Consider the following 22,208-nt stretch of genomic DNA (forward strand, 5'->3'; position numbering starts at 1 on the left):
CCTATTACTGATCTCATTGTATTAGCATGCTACCTTTTCATGCTTCTACAAAATAAAACACTAATTGATTTTGAGCTATCCTGACTAATAATCAAAGATATCTGATTTTTCAAGCTAAGCTGATAAAAATAGTTCCATTCACACATGGATGTATACCCAGCTGCACAGTAACAGCCATTAAATATTACACAGAACCCATGATAAAAAAATAGAAGCTTCTTATTTGCAGACACATAATGCTACTACAATGTTGGAAGTTTCCATCAAAACATCAAGCTAAAATCCCAAATCAAACCTTTTTACACAGAGAAGGAAAAAATTACCAAACATAACATATTAAAAAAAATTAAAGTTATTTTTAGAAAATAAGGTATGATCATTCCTGAGTAGGAAAGGTGTCTTAGGCAGGTTTTTACATCTGCTTAAACAATCACACAGGACTCAGGGTAGTATTTTAAAGTTCGGAGCAAAACGAGAGACTGCAAAGATTTACAGTAAGATAAAATGCATACTGCTCGAACAGGCAAATTAACTTCAAAAGTGTGACATGAGAGTGCAGCCCAAAAAAACCACACACTGCTGTCCCTACTTTGTCACACACAACAGCCTTCGGCATCTAAAGCACAGGTAAAAATAGCTCGCAAAGGACATGAAACAACAGAAATTCATCCTGGATACAGGTCCAGGACAGCAGTGTCAGTTGTTCCTAGTAAGGCAGAGCGTGCACTGACCCAGGAGGGATGCCTCAGCAGTTAGCAGAAATACAAAACAATAACACCCCACAATAACTTTAGCACTTCACTTGGGAAAAAAAAAAATCCTCCTTCTAGCAATAACAAGAAAATAAAAATTAAAAAAAAAAAGAAAAAAACCCTAAATCCCAGGATCTATCTTCCTAGCAGGACCACAGCCTGGGACATGTAGGCATGTTAATTGAAAGAGCTCCTACACCCTCCCGTATCAGGAATTCTTTGTTGCCTTACAGTACATTGGAAGGACAGTCATATTTAAAACTAAAAAAATCAGGCTGTGTCTCTGGAAGAATGCAAGGGAGCCCCTGGATGAGTAAGAAGGAAAGCACATTACCTTTAGCAAGTCTCCTCAGGATCTGACAGCGGCATTTAAAAGAGACAGCTATCATTCTGGCTGCCTGCCTCCCCTGGCAAAGCTCGCTCGGGGCTCTGCTTGGGTGAATGCAGCAGCAGCAGCCTGTGAATTCCTCCTCCCGCACATACCAGGCAAAAGGTAGCCCCGGCGGGGAGTGACAAAGCTTAATTCCTCCTGGCTGATGCAGAGATCAGCTCCGTGTCATCTGGCAAAGCTGTGTCATTCACTACCAGCGCCGTCACCACCACCTGCATCAGGAGATGCAGGGCTTAAAAAGCCATATTTCTTTACAAGCTAGAAAGCATCTAGCTGCACACACAGACACGGATATTGGAGGGACACATCCCCCAGCCACTCGCATTCCCTGACCCTGCAGGGAGTGATGGTAGCTGTGCCAGGCAAAGGGCCCCACATTTCAACAAGACATGGTGATTTTTCTCCTCCTTCCTTGTATCTATCCTTTCCCTCAGTGTCTCCTCTGGATAAATAGGGCAAAACCACCAGGAATCCTACTTCTGGGAGAGAGAATGAGCCCATTCAAACGGAAATAGTCTAATTAAAGCATATTAAAGATTCAATCCTACTGATCTATAAGGAAGAAAAAAGAAAAAGCCTGATTTGATAACCAGGAAAGCTTTTTGACAATTGTAGACAAGTATATTACAGCCGGTGGAACACAGACCACAGGGGGAGGGAGAGAGTAAAGGGAATTGATGGATTGTTGTGTGTAGGCAGGACCACCAAGCATTTGATCAAACAAAAATGAAATTATGCTGAATAGAAAACACACAGCGAATAGAGTTTTCTGTGTTCACTAAAGGGAAAGAGAGCAGATTTTAGAGCAGCTGAACTGGCCAAATATTGCACCATTTGTAAGATTTCTTCAGCTCACAAGGAGTTTTATGCCCTCTCATGCCTATTCAAACAGCAAATTAACCTACTTTTACTAGCCATTCAGAAAATTATGAAGCAGAGCATACCACTTAAACTAGAGTTCCATACCACCTTTATGGACAAAACTCCATACCCATTCTAAAAACCAAGCAAGCAAACCAAAATATTCCATATGGAGTTTTTCATATCAAATCTATGGACAAACCCCAAGTCCTGCACCACATACTCTCTTTTAAGACAACAGATAATTATTTATTTCTCAAGATTTATGCTTCACTTGAACAATATACTTTAAACTGTCTTCATAAATTCTGTCCCATTCATGCGCTTTGATTACAAAATTGCTTAGTTTATCTTCTGCCATCTTTTATCCATCACTGTACTTAATGTTATGGTCCAGCGTCATGGTGCTCATCTTCTACCACCAGACAGAGAAATACAGGAGGAAGCAGGGACAGCTTTCACACTCTGAGCCATTTCTCTCTCCCTGCCTGCTCTTCACTGCATCAGGAGCTCTGTGCTTCCCACAGTCCAACTCAAACTACTATTACAGTGATTGTTTTACTTATTTTTGTTTTATTGATTAGAGCAACAGCCATATTTCCAAGGGTAAGGTGAAACATTCCATCAGCACCACTGCAATTGCCTAGACAGACCTGGTGAAAATTGATTTTATTTCACTGTCATTAAAACTAGATAGGAGTAATCGAGTCATCTGTTCACCAACCTTGTTATTGCTTCTTGTAGCTGCTCTTGTACCAGAGAGACACAAAACCCAACCAGCGGAACAGCAGATGCACCTGAAGGCATGAACTGATGGCTCCATCCTTGGAACCACAGACTTCTGGCCAAGGATGGACAGGGCATACTTGCTGCTCTCTTTCTGCAGACTGGCATCCAGAATCTTTATTACTGCCTTTTCATCTGCCAGATGCCTGACCTCGATGCCATAAACCTTGCTGGACCCAGGCAGACTAGTTTGAACACTTGCCCTTAACCCACTGGTAACCAGAAGATACTGCCAAGATGATCATTTGGCAGCCCTAACTTTTGTTGACTCTTCCCAGTCAGCTGTAGGGTCAACATTGTCTACTTCAGGCAGTAAGGTCTCCACTCCCACCTCTTTGCTTATGAACCTGCCAGCATCAGTGCTGGGTAAGCCTGCAGGGCTTGTTCTGCCCTTCAAAAGAAGATGATTTTGGTGAGCAGGATTCAAATCAAGAGTCCACTTTTGTGCAATATTAACATAATTGAAGACTTCTGCTGGGCAGAGAATGGCAAGAGGTTGTACCTACACCATGAGGAAGAGCAGCTTGCTGCTTGTCTTTGTGATCTGACTTCAAGGTTCAGCCCCTTTGGCAGAGAGCGCAAAACAGAGGACAATTACAGAGCTAAGGGGCTGCAAAAGACAAACTTCAGACACTGGAGGAAAACCAAGCCTTTAGGTACGGAAATGCTGAGTCCCAACGGGATTAAGTAGAAATGTGTAAAACTGTAATAATTGTACAGAAACTGTGATATATATGCAAAACCTGCAGCAAACTTGGTCAGATAAAGCTTTACTAACAATTAAAGAATACATTAATTCCTTGATCCAAAAAGCTTATTGTATTGTTTACTACTTCTAGCTTACTTGTGTGTATGTTAAGCAGTCTCTGAAGCACAGCAATAGTCACTTCCAACCAAGTCAATAGGATAATTTTTTTGCTTTTGTTTCTTCAGACAATTTTATTGTCCTTGCCAAGGGAGGTCATGTATGGATTTGAATTACTCAAAAAGGTTTCAGAAGACAAAGAATTCATACTTCAAATCCAGCATGGAAAATAATTATCTATTTTATGTACTGCATATTTTTTCCTCATTTTTGCTAGGTCTAAAAAAGATCCAGTTATTAGAACAATTTCTAAAATATTCACTCATGATAGACATAGTTTTATCACCTTCTTTCAGCACCTTCTTTCAGGACAACAATTATGAGGATTAACACAACTGTTCTTCTCCAAAGTCCTACTCCTGAAATTAATTTAACTATACCTCATGTGTTAATATGTATTTTTTTAACAAATTAAGTATTTTGTGGTCTTTAAATGTTTCAAGATTCCAATGACAGCCATCATTTTCTGAAGTGTCATTCATTCAAATCTGCAGCTGGAATCAGCTGGTTTCAGGAAGAAAAAGGGCAGAGGAGGTAAAAACAAAAAGGTATCTAATATAGTATTAGGAAATCAAAAACCCTCAGACATTATAAAAATTATTTATAGTCTATATAACAAAGCTTAAACTCTTATTAATTATATTTCTTCTTTATTAACTCAGCTACATATATAGTGACAATTTTCTCTGGACTCATCTGTAAAAATCGTTTTTCATTGTGATCCTTTCAGGCAGTAGCATGAATTTTTATCACTTTTATTGCTGCACTCACTCCTTTTTTCAGGAGTCTGAAAGATTATAGAATATAAATATAGAATATAATAATAATATAGAATATCAATATATAACACACAAATATGTTATCAACTGAATTTTCATTCCTAAGTAGAAGGTCACTAGATGAAAGAAGCTTATATTTTCATATGGTAAGACAGGCAGTGTAATATACGTATCCTATTTAACACAAACTTCTGATTAATCTTATCAGATCACATTAGCTGAAATAAATGAATCAAAAAATGTTACTAGCTATTACACTTCTCTGTAGGATAAAAAAAAAACTAATAAAACATCTCTAAATTAAATTGAAGATTACAATCTTTATACAGTGTGACATTCAGATACAATGAGAAAATTTCTGTAAAGAACCAGTATTCAATGAAGAATACAAATTCTGCAAAATATGAAATTGTCTTGGGCGGTGGGGGGGGGGAGGGGGGAAGAGTTTTAAAAAAATGTACTTCTTACATAGAATACACACCCTTCTGTTTCACAGGAATATACAAACCCAGAAGACACCCTAGGTATAATTCCACTCATGCTGTATCAAACATTTCCTTTCTTCCCCTCTTTCACTTGTCAGGGAATTTGTCCACATGAGCTGCTATAAGTGGTTTCGGATGTCATATGCTCCTATTTTTCTTTATGCCCTAAGTTTGTGTGTGACCACACAGAAGCAGATGCACCACAGAGAACTCATTTAGTCACAGCAATGTTCACCACAGGCTCAGACCTTTAAAGAAAGCCACCCATGGGGTTCAGTGAGGACAGAGATGTATTCGAACAACAGTATCAGTAGAACATTAAGGCAAGGAGAAAGACATGCAGATATCAAGTGTTCATGTGTCAGGAAGACACAGTGATATCTGCTGAATCTACCTGCATTAGAAAATTGAAATGAAGTATTATGAAATCTGAACACATAAGGATTTTCCACAAGTCATTATTTTGTTTCATCATTTTACAAGTTACCGCTGGCATCTACCACATTAGTCAAATGGAAAGTCCTATTCTTAAGGAACAAAGAGACTTAATTTAGCTATGAAAATAACAAATTGCTATATGGATACTTCTGTTTTGAAAACTGAAACACTTCCACTATAGTTATAACAATACCAGAATGCCTATCAGAACAAAATTTTTCAAATAGAAGAGCTGTATTCCCATTCAGCAGCAGGCTCAGTCAGTCCAGCATTTTGTAATGAATACTGCTCTATCAGGAAGATTCCCCTTCACTACAGGGAGAAGGAATAAAAAGGCGAGTGAAATAAAGACGCCCTGTTATTCCCCCGTGCTCATATTATCAAAAAAGACAACTTGTCAGCTTTGCATAATTTGGAGGATCTTGTAAATTTACATTTTTATTAAATCAACTACAGCAGCTATTTTCTAGCTTTATAACCATCTCTGCAACACTGATGGGTAATTTCACGCAGACACTGCAGCAGAATGCTTTACAGGTCATTAGGAGTCATAAAAGCTGCTCTGGCTTCAGAAGATCCTCACTAGAGAACACGTCACGCAGGAGGTTCATGTTGCAAAGCAAGGACATGTGTGTTGCAAGTGGCTAACAGATGACAAGAATACATCTGTTAAAGATCTAAGTTGATGCCAAAACACTGTTGCATAGCACTACACAAGTATTTTAGCTTCACTGCCTAGGAAGAAATTAGGAAAAATAATTTAGGGGACTTACAAGTTAAAAACCACCAAAATCTTCATTTATTTGCTCCAAGCAATCTTAACCTTTTTCAATCAGTAGATATTAAATAAGTGGTGATAAAATCAGTCAATATTGCCACATCCTGGGATGGCTTTTTGTTGAAGTGTTTTACTACACAGCAGATTCACATTTTAATTTACTTTTTTAAAAGTCTGATTTAACAATATATTTTTAAAAATTTATAATGCAGTATTAAAGGAAAGAGACGACATACATGTTTTCTACATGAAAATAACTCTCCACTGAACATTACCCTTTAGCACAACCTAAGGAACAGCATTGCCTACATTACCCTTTACAAGAATACCACACCAGAGATTTACAAAAAAATCTTTATCTTACCAGTCTGTTTCAATTGCTGGCAAAAAATTAAACCTGTTCTTTTTAGTGAAATTGTGTTGATATACAAAGGTTAAGAGATGTTTCTTACTAGAAAAATAGCTTAAAAAAACCCTTTGAGTACAACTTTGACTTTTAACTTCATTTCAGCTACTAGCAAACACACTGGTCAGCTTTTTCCACTCTTCCTTAGCCACATATATTTGTTTAAAAATAATTATGGACTTAAAAGATTTGGAAAATATGGAGATGCCGCATACACTATGAAAATTAGAAACTTTAGCAGCAGAAGTATGTTGTAGTCTCTCAAAGGTAACTTCCAACACAGTCACAACTAAACTGAGATTTGTTTCAGAAACAAGTTATCATCATCATCCTTGCATCGTTTGGGTTGGCACAGGCCTTAAACATCATCTAGCTTCAATCTCACTGCCATCCACTAGACCAGGTTGCTCAGAACCCCATCCAAACTGGCCTTGAACGCTTCCAGGGATGAGGCATCCAAAACTTCTCTGGGCATCCTGTTCCAGTGTCTCACAACCCTCACCGTAACAAATTCCTTTCTACGATCTAACTTAAATCCATCCTCTCTTAGGTTAAAAATGTTCCCCCTAATCCCATCACTATCTGTCCATGCAAAAAAATACCATCTCTCTTTTTTTAAACTCCCTTTAATTACTGGAAGGTGCTCTAAGGTCTCCCTGAAGCCTTCTCTTCTCCAGGTTAAATAACCGGAGGTCTCTGAGCTGTGTCTTCACAGAAGGGGTACTCCAGACCTTGGACTGTCTTTATGGGCTTCTGGACTTGCTCCAGGTCCATGTACTTACACTGAGTGTCCCAGAGCTGGGTGCAGTAGAGTCTCACCAGAGCAGAGCAGAGCAGAGCAGAGCAGAGCAGAGCAGAGCAGAGCAGAGGGGCAGAATGCCCTCCCTCGCCCTGCTGGCCCCACAGTGCAGCCCAGGAAGAGGTTGGTCTTCTGGGCTGTCAGCTCACATTGCTGGGTCACATTGGGCTTCTCATCAACCAACATGCTCGAGTCCTTCTCAGCAAGGCTGCTCGCAATCCCTTCTCTGCCCAGCCTGTACTTGTGCTCAGGATTGCCTCAACCCATGTGCACCTTGCATCAAGTCTCTTCACAAAATCAAGAGCTTACAAATCACTTACCGCTGCATTTCTAGTATGGACACATCTGTACCCTTTCTTTGGTTTTGTTTACAATGACAGAAGAAGAGTGCTCACTTTCTGGAGTGTTACTAATAATTTGTCCTTGCATCTTCTGAACTGACAGTAAAAATCCTGAAATCTGTCAAAATAAAATGAAATGAACCAAATACAAAGTAGTCTGTCTGCCCTGTCAGCAGAAGCAGCAGTGAAAGCACTAGGTACTGTGCTTTCCAGGATGCTTGTAGATCCCATGGAGAGAAACAGCAAGTAACGACCCTGTTCATTGAACACAATCAGCCCAGCATGGGCTCCTGCCAGCCACATGCATATAATTACAGGCTTGGGGATTTAACATAATCTCAAAACTAAAGGATGGCTCTGTCTTACAAGTAGCTTCCACATGCTGCACTACATGGTTAAAGACTCCTGTAATTACAATTTCTGCAAGGCTTTGTACTTTGTAGAGGTTTTTTTTAATTAATTAAAATGATGAGCTTCCAACTGCTACATCAGTCTCTAACAAAACAAAGCTAAGCATTCCCTCAAAAGTACCATACCGGAAGCGGAAACTCTCTCTTAGCAGAGACTTAGCAGAAGACAGCTGCTTCTACTCTCATCTAAAAAAAAAAAATCTACTAAAATCACTTGAACAAAAGTGGAATAACTGTACCTTTCTCTAACTATACTGCTTTGTTCCCATATTCTTATTAACCTATTAGGCAGCCATGAAACTGGAATATTACACTAGAAAATAAATGTGTACTTGGAGGCATGAGTCTAGAATATAAAGTCACTTATCTACTACAAGAGATTTTTTTAGGAATTAACTCTGCAAGTTTTTATGTGCAAGTCTTTATATTCAAGATATGGTCAAAAAGGATGGCAATGGAATATTAGAGCTCAAGAGATGTAGCAATAAAAAAAAGGATGGCACAAGCAGTTTTGACTGGCAATAGCTTCAAGCCTTTGCAAGATGAAGGGAAATTCTAATTCATTACCGTGTGCAAGCTGCAGGAAGACATGGCAGCAGCTGCTTTACCAGAACAAAATGGATTTCTGTACTGAAATTGGGTGCACACTGGATGCTTGTCTGCAGCTTGAGAAGCTGCCAGCCAATTGGCACCAACCACTGCACTTTCACAGGCCACATGGACTATTCCATCCCCAAAGCAGAACTGGTACTGGGAGAACCAGGGAGTGTATCCCAGAATATGATATGACTATAAAAACAACTGAGCAGATAATTTCAAGATAAGCCAACAATTTGCAACTGTGGCAAGAGGTTTCATGCAATCATTGCTTGTATAAGTGGGGGCAGACTGAGAACAAGAATAGAAAAGATCACTACCTGCCTTGTGTACAGAGACCTACACTAGAACCCGATATTCAGCTCTGCCATGTGTAATGGGATTTGCTTGCTTTAGATTTGTTTTTAAAAGACTGAAAAGCTGGACAGGGTGCAGAAAATATAATCAAGAGTGATTTGACCAATAAAAAGTCTTGTGCAGAAGTATACTCACAAAGTATAATATCAGAATGGGAAAGTTAGGATTAGACAGTGACTAAGAGCTGTCATGGGATGGACACATTGAGTGCTCAAGAGCATCTACATCACTTGATAGACAAGTGTTAAAATTCAAACTAGTTGCTTGCCGATTGGAAGATCTACTGACAGAAAAAAATTACCAAAATGGTTCTGGAATATACATTTTTGCAAACGATCAGTTATTGGACCTGCTGTAACAGTAACGGGCTGGATGTCACAATCTGCTTAAACATCTTATGTGTCCTCTCTTATCTTAGAAGGCAAATGAAGCAAGATACAAGATTTTTAATGGCCTCCTACTGTCTGTAACTACTGCTTTGACTAAGAGAAATAGATACCATTAAAAAATGGACTGGAAGTGTTTTCAGACTATTTTCATCCTTAAAATTTTAATCAGGTTTGCACATGGAATGTTGTACAAATAAAAGACTGGACTAGCTATATATAGATAAACATAATGTTTTATCAAATATATAATTAACACTAATATAAAAATCTTATTATAATCAGAATCCTTAATGTGCTAGAAAAAGTGCCCCATTACACACCACAATTACTCCCCATTCTCAAAATGCTGACATTTCAAAAGCAAGGAAACCCTTCTGTGCACCATCCCCAGCCACATACATCCTCTCCCTTTTGCTGTAAAAGAAGGGATAGGATCCACAGCAAGAGGCAGAAAACACACATGAGCAAAGTAACACAAAGCATGTTATTTACATCAGGAAAATTCATACATGTTATACATATATAGCATGTATGACTCATAGGAAATTATCACCATGCTTTCCTCCCAAGTCACCAAAACAAAGGCTCTTATGCATAGGGTTGAAATATTTGTAATGTAGGTATCAAAAGTGAAAGGCTGATAGCCTCAAGCTTATTTTAGTGTTATTCCTCCATGGATCATTAATACTTTAGTGGTGTCCCACTGCTATTCATCACACCTTTAATAGTTCCTTTTAAAATACTATTCAAAAAACTAGCTTGGCTAGATAACACCAACGCTTAAAGTCGGTATACAATATTTATCTCTTTATTATTTATCAGTTTTGTTTCCCCTCCTCTTTTTTTTTTTTTTTAATAATAGAAATCCTACAATCTCTGAAGGTAAATATGGTGTTGTATACAAAATTGATCAATAAAAAATGATCCAGCTGGGGACTGCTAGATACAAGAAGAAAACAGTTCATTCCAGAACAGCCCAACACAAAACTGAAATATGCCAATCAGTGAAACAAATGTTACCCTTGCAAAATTGAAAGTGTAACTGAAAAAAAAAAAAAAGCACTGGTTTTCCTGTATTATTGAGGATGTATCACCCATAAATTATCAACTAGTAACAAATCCCTATTTTAATTAGTTTTCTAATACTCCAACATTTTTATACAAAAACCCTCTCACGCATTTCTTTTACACTGTCAGGTATGAAATTAGAGCTTATCAATGAACACCAAACTTCAAGTTCTGTATTATTACATCCTCATTAACCAACTAGTAATTTTGTACTTGTGTATCTTCTTTAAGATCACAAACAACCACATCTTGAATTCCTGATGAGTTCAAAGGTCTCAGACTGGCTTCAGGGTCTTGAGAAGAGTTCCAGGTTGGACTCTCCTCAATGTCTCGGCCAGCTGCCCACACATGGGCTGTACCACCACAGCTGAGCCCTGCCATCCACACTGCTTTGGAAGCTGCTACCTTGCTTCTTCATGTCACGCAGTAAAAAATCTTCTTTTTTGAGCATGTTTCACATGACTCAGTAAGTATCAGTGAAAATTCCTTAAAAATAATTTTATTTTTCCCCTTATTTTTCTGTAACAATTGCAACCTTTCAAATCTTCCCTTAGAACTTTCCTCTCTCCATTGATATCTGGGTTCTTCTAATAATCATTGTATACAAATATTCTATACACACAAATTTTTAACTTTTGCAACAAGTCAGGCATGAGATCCATCTGCTTTCTACTGAACCATTTCTGTTCACTCCTGTGTTTCAATAGGAAAACAGCCATAATTACATTTAACAGCCTTGGTGCAGTCCAACAGAAACCTGAGTAAGTAAAGGGCAGTTATTTTCCTATGCCTGTGACATGACCTTTCTTAGTACAGGGTTAGCTACTTCTTTTTGCAAGTATTGCTACTATTAGTGATTAGCAAACCTAACTGCTATTTCTCTACATATGCTGGTCCCTCTAAGCACTGCTGCTTTCCCAGTATTTCATTCATAGCATATCATTGTATCTTGGATTACTTCCCCATAGACACATTTACTTGCCAAGTCATATGATATTCTTCTGCATAGTAGACATTTCTAGTTGTTTTAAAGACTAGTTAAAGACATCTCCGTTCTTATTTCTGTGTAGGTCTCCTGATCTAATTTAATTTGCTAATTTTATCAACAGTTAACGAGGGCGTTAAATCACTACTGCTGTCTTTATCCTTGAGTCAGCTCCTGGGGGTGTTTCTCAACCAACTCATCTTGAGGTATTTTCCCCTTTTAGATCATGAGCATTTAAAATACACCAAATGTTTTAAAAGATGCAGAAACATCTTGCAGAGCTGCATCAAGCAACAGTACTTCTTCCATTAATTTTGTATTATATCCCAAATTGTGACAGTCCATTATTTACAAATCTATACTGCTTATTAACTATTGTTCACATTACCTTATAGACCTGAAATCCTTCTCTCTCTTTAATGTTTAGTCAATATTTATTTCATTACTGAAATTTTATAGACACCAGCACTAAATCAAGAAGAAGATTATGGCCAAAACTTTTCTTTCTTTCTTCTTTCTTCAAAACTTGTCTTTTTTCCCCCCCTCTCCTCTTTTTAAGTGCACATATTAGTGTTTTTCGTGGCATGTCACTAGCTTTCCATTCAAACAGAATAACAAACTCTACCTGCATGAACACAAACAAGTTCCACCTAGAGATACCAAAGATCAGTGTGCTCACAGCCAGAGACAGGAAGTGGCAAACAATGTACAACTGAATTTCTTTCTACTTATTCATGTGTCACAGGCTTTATGAAAACTGGCTCATACAGCAATTGTTGTAAAGTACTTATGTTTTTCCCCCAACGCACTTTCTCCTGATATACTTACTATTTTTCCCAACATACATTTTAGTTTGCATCACACCAGCTGCTGCACTTCAACAATGAAAATAAACTTGGTACCGCAAAGAGATTGCTATATACAGAGTCTCTCTATGAACTTACTTGAAAAGAGCTACATAAACTTAATTGATCAAAAGGGAGTCACAAAATGATGAATTATTTTGCAGAGGCATATGCTAATGGTGCTGCACCAACTTCCAAGGCTTGCTGCCTTACTGAAAATGTCCATAAAACTGTTGAGGTGATGGAAATACTCCCAAGCTGCTGCCTGGAATGCAGAAACTGAATGGTAACTGTGCAATTTATTTATTTATTTTAAAGTAAGGCAAGGAGAAAGGGGCCTGGACATTTTAACAGGAAATTAGAAAGTTAGCTGATATAAATTCACCACCTATCCAAGTTTTAAAAGCGCAAGTTCCCCTCCCCCTGTTCCTCATTCCCGATCTCTTGTCTTCATCTGAATGCTCACAGTGCTGCTAATGGATAAAAATGGAAACAAATGTATGCAACAAATCACAATTTGCTCCTGTGCCAGCTTCCCCCTTCTGATTCATCAGATCCAGATCTCCATACTGCTGCTATGTATTAAAATCAATGTTCTGCCTCTTCATTATTGTCATTATTTCTATTTCACCTCAGAAGTTTCCTTTCCAGGAGATTGCTGCCTGACCAGCTTGTCAGGATGCATTTCAATCAATATTTTGTGCATACGCATGTTTGTGCCGTGCATCTGGATGCCATCTCATTACCATCTGAATTCCCATCATTTCTGCCAAGGCACAAAAACATGGGGGTAAAAATCATGTCAAATGACAGAAGATTACAGCCATCTATCTCTATCATTTGAAAACATGAAGTAACTGCAGATTTTGCCATCAGCTCGTTTCATACCTGGTAGGAAAATCTAAATAAAGATTGAATGCAGCACTTTCTGTGATGCATGAAAAAGCAATGCAGTTCAAGTAGAAGGCATTAAAGATTCATCCTCTACTTGGCCACAACAGGGGCTTCAGGCTGCTTATGTGAGCTTTGCCAGCTGTACCTCGGGCTCACCTTCCAGGTCATGGAGGAGAACCCAAATGGTGCAGCCTGTTAACAAAGAAACCAGACACTCGGAGTCAGGTGGATGGTGAAGTTCCTCTCTGGGGAGCAGAAGCACTACCGAGAGCAAATGCCACCAAGAGCCCCATGCTCGCACACCCACTGGTTGAGCTGGTTGAGCTCCAGGAGCGAGAGCTCTGCTGGTGCTGTGCTCCAGCAACAAGGATGATGGCTCTGGTAGGAATGTCAAACACACACTGGGGGAAATGGGTGAGGCTGGAGGAAGTCGAGATACACACTCTTTGTGTAGTATAAACAAAAAGAGTATAAATATATGTATATAAAATAGTAAACCTAGTCTTGCTTTCATTTGGATATGCAAAGCCTTCAAAAGAGGAAGCTGGTCAAAAAACAGGTATCCACTGCATTCCCTCATGTAACAACATGTCTGTGCCTTCATTTCTTTTTAATTAGAAGCACAGCATACTCCTGCAAGAGGTGTTTCATTTGTCAATTCACATTTTACTAACATGAAGATGAGCTTACAGCTACTGTCATATTCACATGAGGCTTCAGTACAGATGCTTTGGTTTTTTCCAAAACAAGTATAACAAAAAGCCTCACCTAAAAATAATAATCCACATCTACACACTATCCATGTAGAGAGGCAGCACATTTTCCACTAACATGCTCATTTCAGGCTGTGCATTTTAAGTCTGCAAATCTGTGAAAAGGTGATGACCAAGGGCTCTTCACCTGGCCAATCTCCAAGTGACACAGCTGTAACAGCCTTTTGCTGGATGCATGGTGCTGCACCTCCCACTGCCCTCTTCCCAGGCATTTTAAATTGACATATTTGAGATGTACCTGCATCTGAGGGGTAGATAGATCTTTTCCCTGCCTTTTGCACAAAGTTGATGCAGGTATTAGAAAGACTACTTGGAATCCTGAAAATATTGAATTCACTAATATCAGATGTTATTACCAAAAACAATGAGGAAACGTAAGTAGTTTTCATAAATTTTGAAGTACTTAATTTATATTCATATTCTGTGTTCTTTCCTAGTCCATTTCCCCCTTCTCTAATAAGCACATATAAATCTCAACTGCAAAATACAAACCTATTTTAAAAAAGTATCTGGGTCCCCTAGCAACAATGAGGATTGATTTCACCACTGCCCCTTCCCCCGCCCCAATATAAAGCCTGGAAACAAACCCTACACAGATTATATCCCTTTAAGGTCTGAGAAGAAGTAAACTCAAGTTCCTCTCTCCACTTGCTTTCACAGAACTACTGGCCCTTATCTTTGATGCAAAATTTGGAAGCCTACCGGAATAAAAATATTCCCCGATATTTTCCCTTAAAAAGTTGAGTTTCTGAACTACAGCTATAATGCAATGACCTTCAGCACTGATACGATCAGAGGCACAACAGATGTCTCATCCGGAATTTCTGGTTGTGAATCCAGTCCTTGGCACGATTCAGTCCCTAAAGGCCCCTGGTTTTCTCTTTTAGCTCTTTAAGCCAAAGAGGAATGGGAAGAGGGGTAGAATCTATTTGAAATGCCTACACTGTGTGAAGTTCAACTGCACAGAGAGCCACAAACCAGGAGAAGACTACCACTCCCTCTGAGAAGAAAGGAAAAAGAAAAAATGGCAGAGATTCGTCTTCTTATCAGTGCCATTAATATTCAGTTTATTCCACCTGAAACGTTGTTTTAAGGGACTGAATTACTTAGAAGATTGACTTTGATTTTGGGAGGCTTTCATTTGTAAGCTGTCAGTTTGGATCCAGCTGAGGGAGGTACTGATGGATGATTTTTAATATCTAAGAGTTGCTTAGTGGCATATGACAAATGACAGAGAAGTTGCAGAGTGAGTTATACAGTGAGTCAGCAGTCCTTTCCCAGAAGGTTCAATACTAATTAAGAGGCAACTTGACACCCTTTGTGTAAGGCTGCTTGGAAGCTTATGCCCAGACACCAGAAACAAATCACAAGTACCTAATACCTTAGCTTCAGCAGGAAATAAATAACAGCCCTACAATTAAATCATGGCACATCCCTCAATACCCCCATCATGGTTTTATTTGAGCAGAACACTTAGTGTACTGCTTATATGATGGCTAACAAACAAAAATCTACTTTTTGTTCACTCAAAAAAACTGCCAACATTGTAATGTTTGCCTTTTATTTAAAAGCACACATTGGTGAACAGGCTCTTTCTCAATCCTCCAAATCCAGTAAGTGCAGTCCTACATTAACCAGAATGAAGGATGAGGCCCTGCAGAAAGGCACTGAGCTATGGCTGGTGTGCAGCTCACCTCCACTTGGCTCCCTGGACAACACAGCTCCTGCTGGGAGCAGCCCTGTCTTTGGAAGGAAACTCTGCCATTAGCAGTGGATTTGAATGATCAGTTCTATCACATTGCCTCCTCTCTGTTTAATTCTCTGTCAAGATCAACAAGCTCATTTCAGTTTGGTTTCACAGACAGAGACTGACAAAACACTAAGTGGTGTGTAGGAAAGACAGATACCCACAACCCCACCCTCAAGTCTTTCACAGATAATTTTCTTCTATTAATCCATATTAGAACTGCCCCAGCCACAGTAAACTTGCCTCAAGTGCTTCAAATACTGCGAAACTCAACCTTGGGGGCATAATTTTCTGATCCTAGTTTTTTATCAAACACAAAAGTCCCATGAAAATAATCACATAAAATTTGCGCGTTTACCAGCACAAGGAAAATTGCATTTCAGGGATGGGGCATACCTAATTGTAAGGAAATGAGTTACAGCAAAATGGCAGTATGAACCAGGGTAATAAAAGACAGGCTCAATTAAAAGTTACAAGAACAATGCAAGGGAAAATACAATATGATGCACATTATGAGCCTGTTCAAAATCTCAGCACAGAGTGGCGTTACACATGGGAAGTCATCTTTCAAAGAAGCTAATGAATCATTTTGTTAACAAGGAAAGGCCATGTCTTTGATCAGTGGGGTCCAGGAATTATAATTAAGCAGAAGACCCACATCATATACTCTTCACAAAAGGCTACTGTATTTTAGAAAATTGGTCTAGTTTGGTTTTGTTCTGTTGTTTGTCAGAGGTTTTCGGAAAAAGGGTTTGGGGCTTGCTTGTTGGTAGTTTTACATTTACAGCCAGTGTTCTTTTTGTTCCACTCTTCATATATAAATTATTGTATTCTATTTTACATATAAGATGTAAATATTATATGTAATATAGCATGTTATATATTATATATATATGTTATACACACATATATATGTAATATAATATATTACACATAATAATTATATGTAATATTATATGTATATTTCACCCTAGCATGGGTGACAAAATCTACAGTTCTGTCTTTCCTTTCCTTCTCCAAATGCTTCTGAACCATGTGATGTTCCATTTGTGAGTGGAGAGAACATATGATTTAAGTCATTAATAAACTAGCTCAAGAAACTTAGGAAAACCCAATTAAGAACTTAAAAAAAAAAAAAAGAAGAAAACATGTAAAAAAACCTCTTGTAAATTTTATTATACTAAAAATAAGTCACTCACTACTTTTTAAACTTGGCCACAAATACTTCTTTTTTTTTTTTTTTTAACTGAAACATACCTTTTTTTCAATTGTTTTATACCATGTCTCTATTGGACAGCTATAAGAGTTCACATCAGGAGAACAAGAAGTTCAGTGGATTTTTACTTTTGTCACCACATAAATCCTCTTCATAGCATTTTTCCCAAGTTGATTTTTAAGGTTAAGAGCTGTTTCCCATACTCCTCTGCTATGTTAGATTATTAAACAGGTATCATACAAGAAGGGTTTGATTCTGTAAGAGATCAAAAATAAGTTTCCCTTCATACCTTTGTTCTACAGAATATATACTCAACATTAGAGTACTGGTGAACCTGCTGCAAATCCCTGACGATGCAGAAGCTTCCTTTGCTCTATGCAGGGTGCAAGAAACAAGCTTTCAGGGAAGGCAGCTGCATTTTATTTTGTGCTTTGCAAACAGCTTTTAGAGAACATCTATTCATTTCACAGTTAGTCAAGTGCTTTTTTTCAACATCTTTTGGATGCTTCTTAAATGAAACTTTCTTATTCGTCCTCTTCACTTTATGCTTGTTGAAGCAACACCAGAAGAAAATGCACCTGGTCATTTCTGAACATTTGCTGGTAAGACAAAACTGAAACCCCAAGTTTGCTCCATGTCTAAAAAAGGAAACAGAGAAGGCTGGAATTGTTTTAAATGTTTTAAATCCTCTACAAGTATGAACCAACTTCCAAAACTGCTTTGGAGGGGGCTCTGTCACTGTCACACACTGCAGTCTCCTGCCTCAGACTGATTCCTTACACTGTAAGGAATGTAATGAGACTTGGTGCTGCATCCCTCAGGCGTGGGACACAGCTGCCCTGTGACTGCACTACAGGATTTGAAGTGACACATGCCAACAGATGCCAGAGCAGTGACCGAGTGACCAGCATACAAAACCCCACTGGTTTGGATTATGTAATGATAAACAGGAATATTTTCTGATAAAACATAATGAAGACTGTTTTATGTATGCCAAAGCAGCAATTAGGGGCTGTTTTTGAAATGAGATGGCTTGTTTCCAAATACCTCAGGAAACCTCACCACGACCGTCAAAAAAAGACAACCCAGGAGACAAAGTCATGCATGTGCAACAACTGCAACCTTTCAGCTGATAAAGAGAACCATGCTCCTCTCTCAATCAGATGGTGGAGTGGAGATGATGGTAACTGTGGATTTAAAGCCAGATCTGCTCAGCACATGGGGGACAACAGTCTCCTGCCACTGTTCAATTAGAGAAAAATACTCCACTTTCAAAGCAAGAGATGCTCAGTCTAGTTGTTAGGAATCAGCAAGATGTATCAGAAGGCCCTGGGTCCCAGAATTTTTTTTTTTTTTTTTTTTTTTTTTTTTTTTTTTTTTGCTTTGGGCAAAGCACTTCCTAATGCACTGAGCAGGCACTATGTATCTTAAATTTGTCCTTCCCTTACAGATAGTCTGGAAAGCACAAAGATAACATCACTGGGTGCAGCTGCTCTTCATCTGCCAGGGAATGCTCCCCTGTAATCAGTCCTTTGTAGTTGCTTCATTTTTCTTTGCTTTTTCCTCCTGCCAGAGCTTCAGAACCATGGGGATGGAGCTGCCTCCAGCTCTCTGATGCCAAGATTTAAAAAGATTCTCTGTGAACAGAGTTGAGCAACAAAGAAAGAAAGACCTTCTTTTGCTAAATGCTTAGGTATTATCAAAATTACAGTAAAATGGTAAAAACAGTCATCACATCTGATGTGTCTGCAAGAATGTGATAATTATTTTAACTTTCCCTCCTATTTAAAAGTGAGATGTGTAAACACTGATGAATTTATTCACCTTTTTTGATCCATAAGCACAACTATTTATCAAGATTTTCCTAATAAAAAAGACTGAAGCATACAGAAATTTGAGTATGTCTGCACACATACTGGGGCACACGCCACCCTGCACACAGATGTGGAGTCCCAGATCAGTGTCCATCGACTCCCTCTGCTGGCAAGAACTGCCACTTTCCTCTTCCAAGAAATATCTCTATTTTTGCTGCCGATGCACAACGTGAACATTGCAGTACACTGCGCCAAATCTTACTCAGTGCAGGTGGCCAGCTGCTTTGCAGTGCGCATCTGCAAGATAACTCGCACAAAGAATCTGAGCAGCTTCCTAGCAAATTCCAGATAAGCATCAAATAAGTGTGCAGGATTAATGTTAATTACAGTTTGCACAGTAATGTTCAAAGATATGAAACTGGGTTCTGTTTGCTTTTCACTCCACACAACTTTCATTATTATACCAGGCTTAAAATAAATAATGCAAGATTCATGAAACAGAACGTTCCGTTTCATTTAAAATATTTATGGAATTATTTAAAAAAAGAAATCACTGCTTGCATTTTCCTCTGAAATTTGAAAAGCAAGAGGCTGGAAATGCAGGAGGGAGCCTGATGAGTTGCAAAGCTGCCCCAGCCCTACCATCCTTGTGCCTGTACCTTCCCTTGTACCTAAGGGAACTGGTAGGGGTGACCAGCCTGCTACATTTTTGGCTCAATTAATTACAGGGACAAGCCAATTACTTACTCTGCCTCTCATTTCACAACTATTAATTGTTGATCTCTTGCCTTTTTTTTTTTTTTTTTGCCTGATATCCCATTTAATGGAAATTCTGTATTCTGCTAAAGTCACACACTACTTCCATAAATGTGAGCATTCAATCAACTCATTATAGGCAAGTTTAGAAATTAATGTAATTAAGATAGTAAGAGAAATAGATTTTATGGCTCTTTTCAGTAAGCTGTTTTAAAGCTCTCTGTTTCTCAAAACATCATTCTAAAAAATTTATTTTGTATGATGAAGTAATCATAAGGTTTACACAACTACACAAGCCTCTCTACACACAGAACTTTTGTTTTACACTGCTTACACAACATCCTTACACAACACCTAAACACACGAACACCTATCTGTACACTTGGTGATTTGGTGTTTTGCACACATAGTAAAAATGGGATACAGATGCAAACATTATCAGCTTCTTCAAATCGTAAATAAGACTGACAGTACAACCACCTTTTAAATAATCATAAAAACCCGTATTTTTTGCTTTACTACTTTAGTTCTAGACACACAGTTCATTTTTTATTTAAACTCTCTGAACACCACATGCTTCTTCATAAAGGCGTTTATCAGAAAAATCAGAAAATAACTGGAATAAGAAAACTCCTGTTATCCCAGAAGGCTTCATATATAAAATAAAAAGTGGGAGTGCTGGTATGATGATCCTCTAGGCAACATGGCACCCATGCACCACCACTAACAGCTTCTACAGGCACAAACCTGCCTTTTTTTTTTAAATCTTTTGCGAGAGAGGGAAGAATATCATAACCAAAAGATGATTCTCCTCATAGAAAGCATGGCTGTAATGATTCATCACACGATTAGCAAACTGTAACAATACAGGTTAAAAGCTGGGATGTTAAATAATTCTGCAAAGCAGCTCTTCTAATGGGAGGGAATTCCTAAGATTCCCCCCAGGGAAGAATGCAAGTTTTGCAGTGAGAGGTGAAATGCTGAGAGGAGAAGCAAAATACATTTCCCGAATTCCACGGGCAGAGGGCAGCAGGCTCCAGCCAGCAGCGCTGTCTCGGGACTACCTGCTGGTTAATTTGACATCTCCCTCTCACGAGAGCATCATCTTTGTGTAACCGTGACTGAAACCACAAGATACTTCAGTAATTTAAAAAGACTACATGCATGTTCACTATTTCAAAAACGTGCTTTTTATTACAAGTGGCACCTCTGTGTAGCATAAAGGAACTTAAGTGGTGGTCCTAGTAAATGTTAATCTTCTTAAGTTAATAAAAACTCTGCTCTAAAGTGTTACTGCAGCTTTGCATAAGAAACACACAGCAGTGATGAAAACTAAAGTATGGGGAAAACAGAACATGCATTATAAATGACAGCTTGTCTCCTCAAGCTCAGCCATCTCTTAAAGCCAACAAATATAGTACCAAAGTGATTCTTATTTGCAGAATAGAAGAAGTCTGAAAAATCTAATCTTAAACAGATATGTTTTTTAATTGGCTCTATAAAGCTGTCTGCAAGAATTTGACATTTGCATATAATGATAATGCATATTAGACAGTAATTACCATGGACTTTTCATTAATTATAACTGATAATGCAAATAAATCCTGTTCCCAACTGAAGAATGTAATTAAATCTGAGTAGTTCAGGGAGAAAGGGAAGAGGCAAAACCATTGATTTTAAAATCAGGAGACTGGCACACTATACACAAATTCCCTTCCTCTTCCCACTCACATCAAAGAGCATTAAAAAAATTCCATCTCTAAAGAAGATGAAACTATCAACTCACTGCCTTGCCCTGTTTACTAATGATAAAAAATGTTTTCTTACACAACTTTATCCAGAATTTCCAAGCTCCTCTTCACAAAGAAGAGATACTGTTTTTCTTTTTGAACATTATTGCAGTGAAATCTCTAACAAATATGAGCAACCCCAGGCAAATTAAGAATTGTTAATGAATAGGGAAAAGCATCTTGAGGACTGGAAACAGTGACAAGGGAGACTGAAGGTGGAGGTGAGAGCATCTGAGATCCAAAAAGCAATCCAAGTCTAGTTTAAGGAGGTAATTGAATAAGCATAAATTATCCCAAGTTTCATAATTAGAAACCAGTAATTTAAAAATACTCATGGCAAAAGCTGCCACCTTTAACAGGTATGCAAGTCTAGCCTTGGAAGCAACACCAGTGACTACAATCGTGTCTAAGTCCAAGAGTAAATTTTACAGGCACTGACATGAAATGTTGGATTGACAACACAGCCCACAAACACCTCAAGGCAATCCCTAGGATGTAGCCAGCTTGGCCACAAGGACTTGAAAGAAATTCACTTATCTTTTCAAACAGTCAGCAGCAAGAAACTCTGACATTACAATGGAAAAAAAGAGAAAAGTTCTGCAAAGGCAGCATGAAGTGAACTTTCAGCATTTCAGGCCACGCCATTCCCTGTGGGACTGACTAAGGCTGACAATCCATCAGCTTGACCTTCCCTGCACAAGCACTCCCTGCGAATTGCTGTTTGAAAGTTCAAGCTTTACATTTCATACCAGCTCGTACAAAACAGCCCCAGCAAAAAAGTTCACCATCTCCACAGAGGCTTTGTTCTGCTGGGCTTATGGCCACAACCTCTTCCAAGGATGCAGAGAAAGCTAAAGTTGATCACACCAGTCACTCACCTTCAAAG

General features: G+C 38.5%; 1 protein-coding gene across 17 annotated transcripts in view; it reads right to left on the reverse strand.

Annotated features, from left to right (window-relative positions):
- The window catches only part of GRIP1 (glutamate receptor interacting protein 1), a 304,722-nt gene that overhangs the window by 145,701 nt on the left and 136,813 nt on the right, over positions 1-22,208 (reverse strand). For 2 of the 17 annotated variants that reach the window (XM_085568250.1, XM_077783508.2), the window contains exon 1: positions 1,087-22,180. The exons of 13 other annotated variants lie outside the window; for them this stretch is intronic. In XM_085568250.1, the coding sequence (XP_085424376.1) occupies positions 1,087-1,141 (55 nt within the window). In that variant the 5' untranslated portion in view covers positions 1,142-22,180. Of the gene's footprint in view, positions 1-1,086; positions 22,181-22,208 lie in introns of those variants that run through there. 2 more of the 17 variants (XM_085568246.1, XM_085568243.1) reach the window with 1 other exon arrangement.

This window comes from Lonchura striata, chromosome 1A, assembly GCF_050655825.1.
Source record: "Lonchura striata isolate lonStrDom1 chromosome 1A, ASM5065582v1, whole genome shotgun sequence".
In the NCBI taxonomy this organism is placed as follows: Eukaryota; Metazoa; Chordata; class Aves; order Passeriformes; family Estrildidae; genus Lonchura; species Lonchura striata.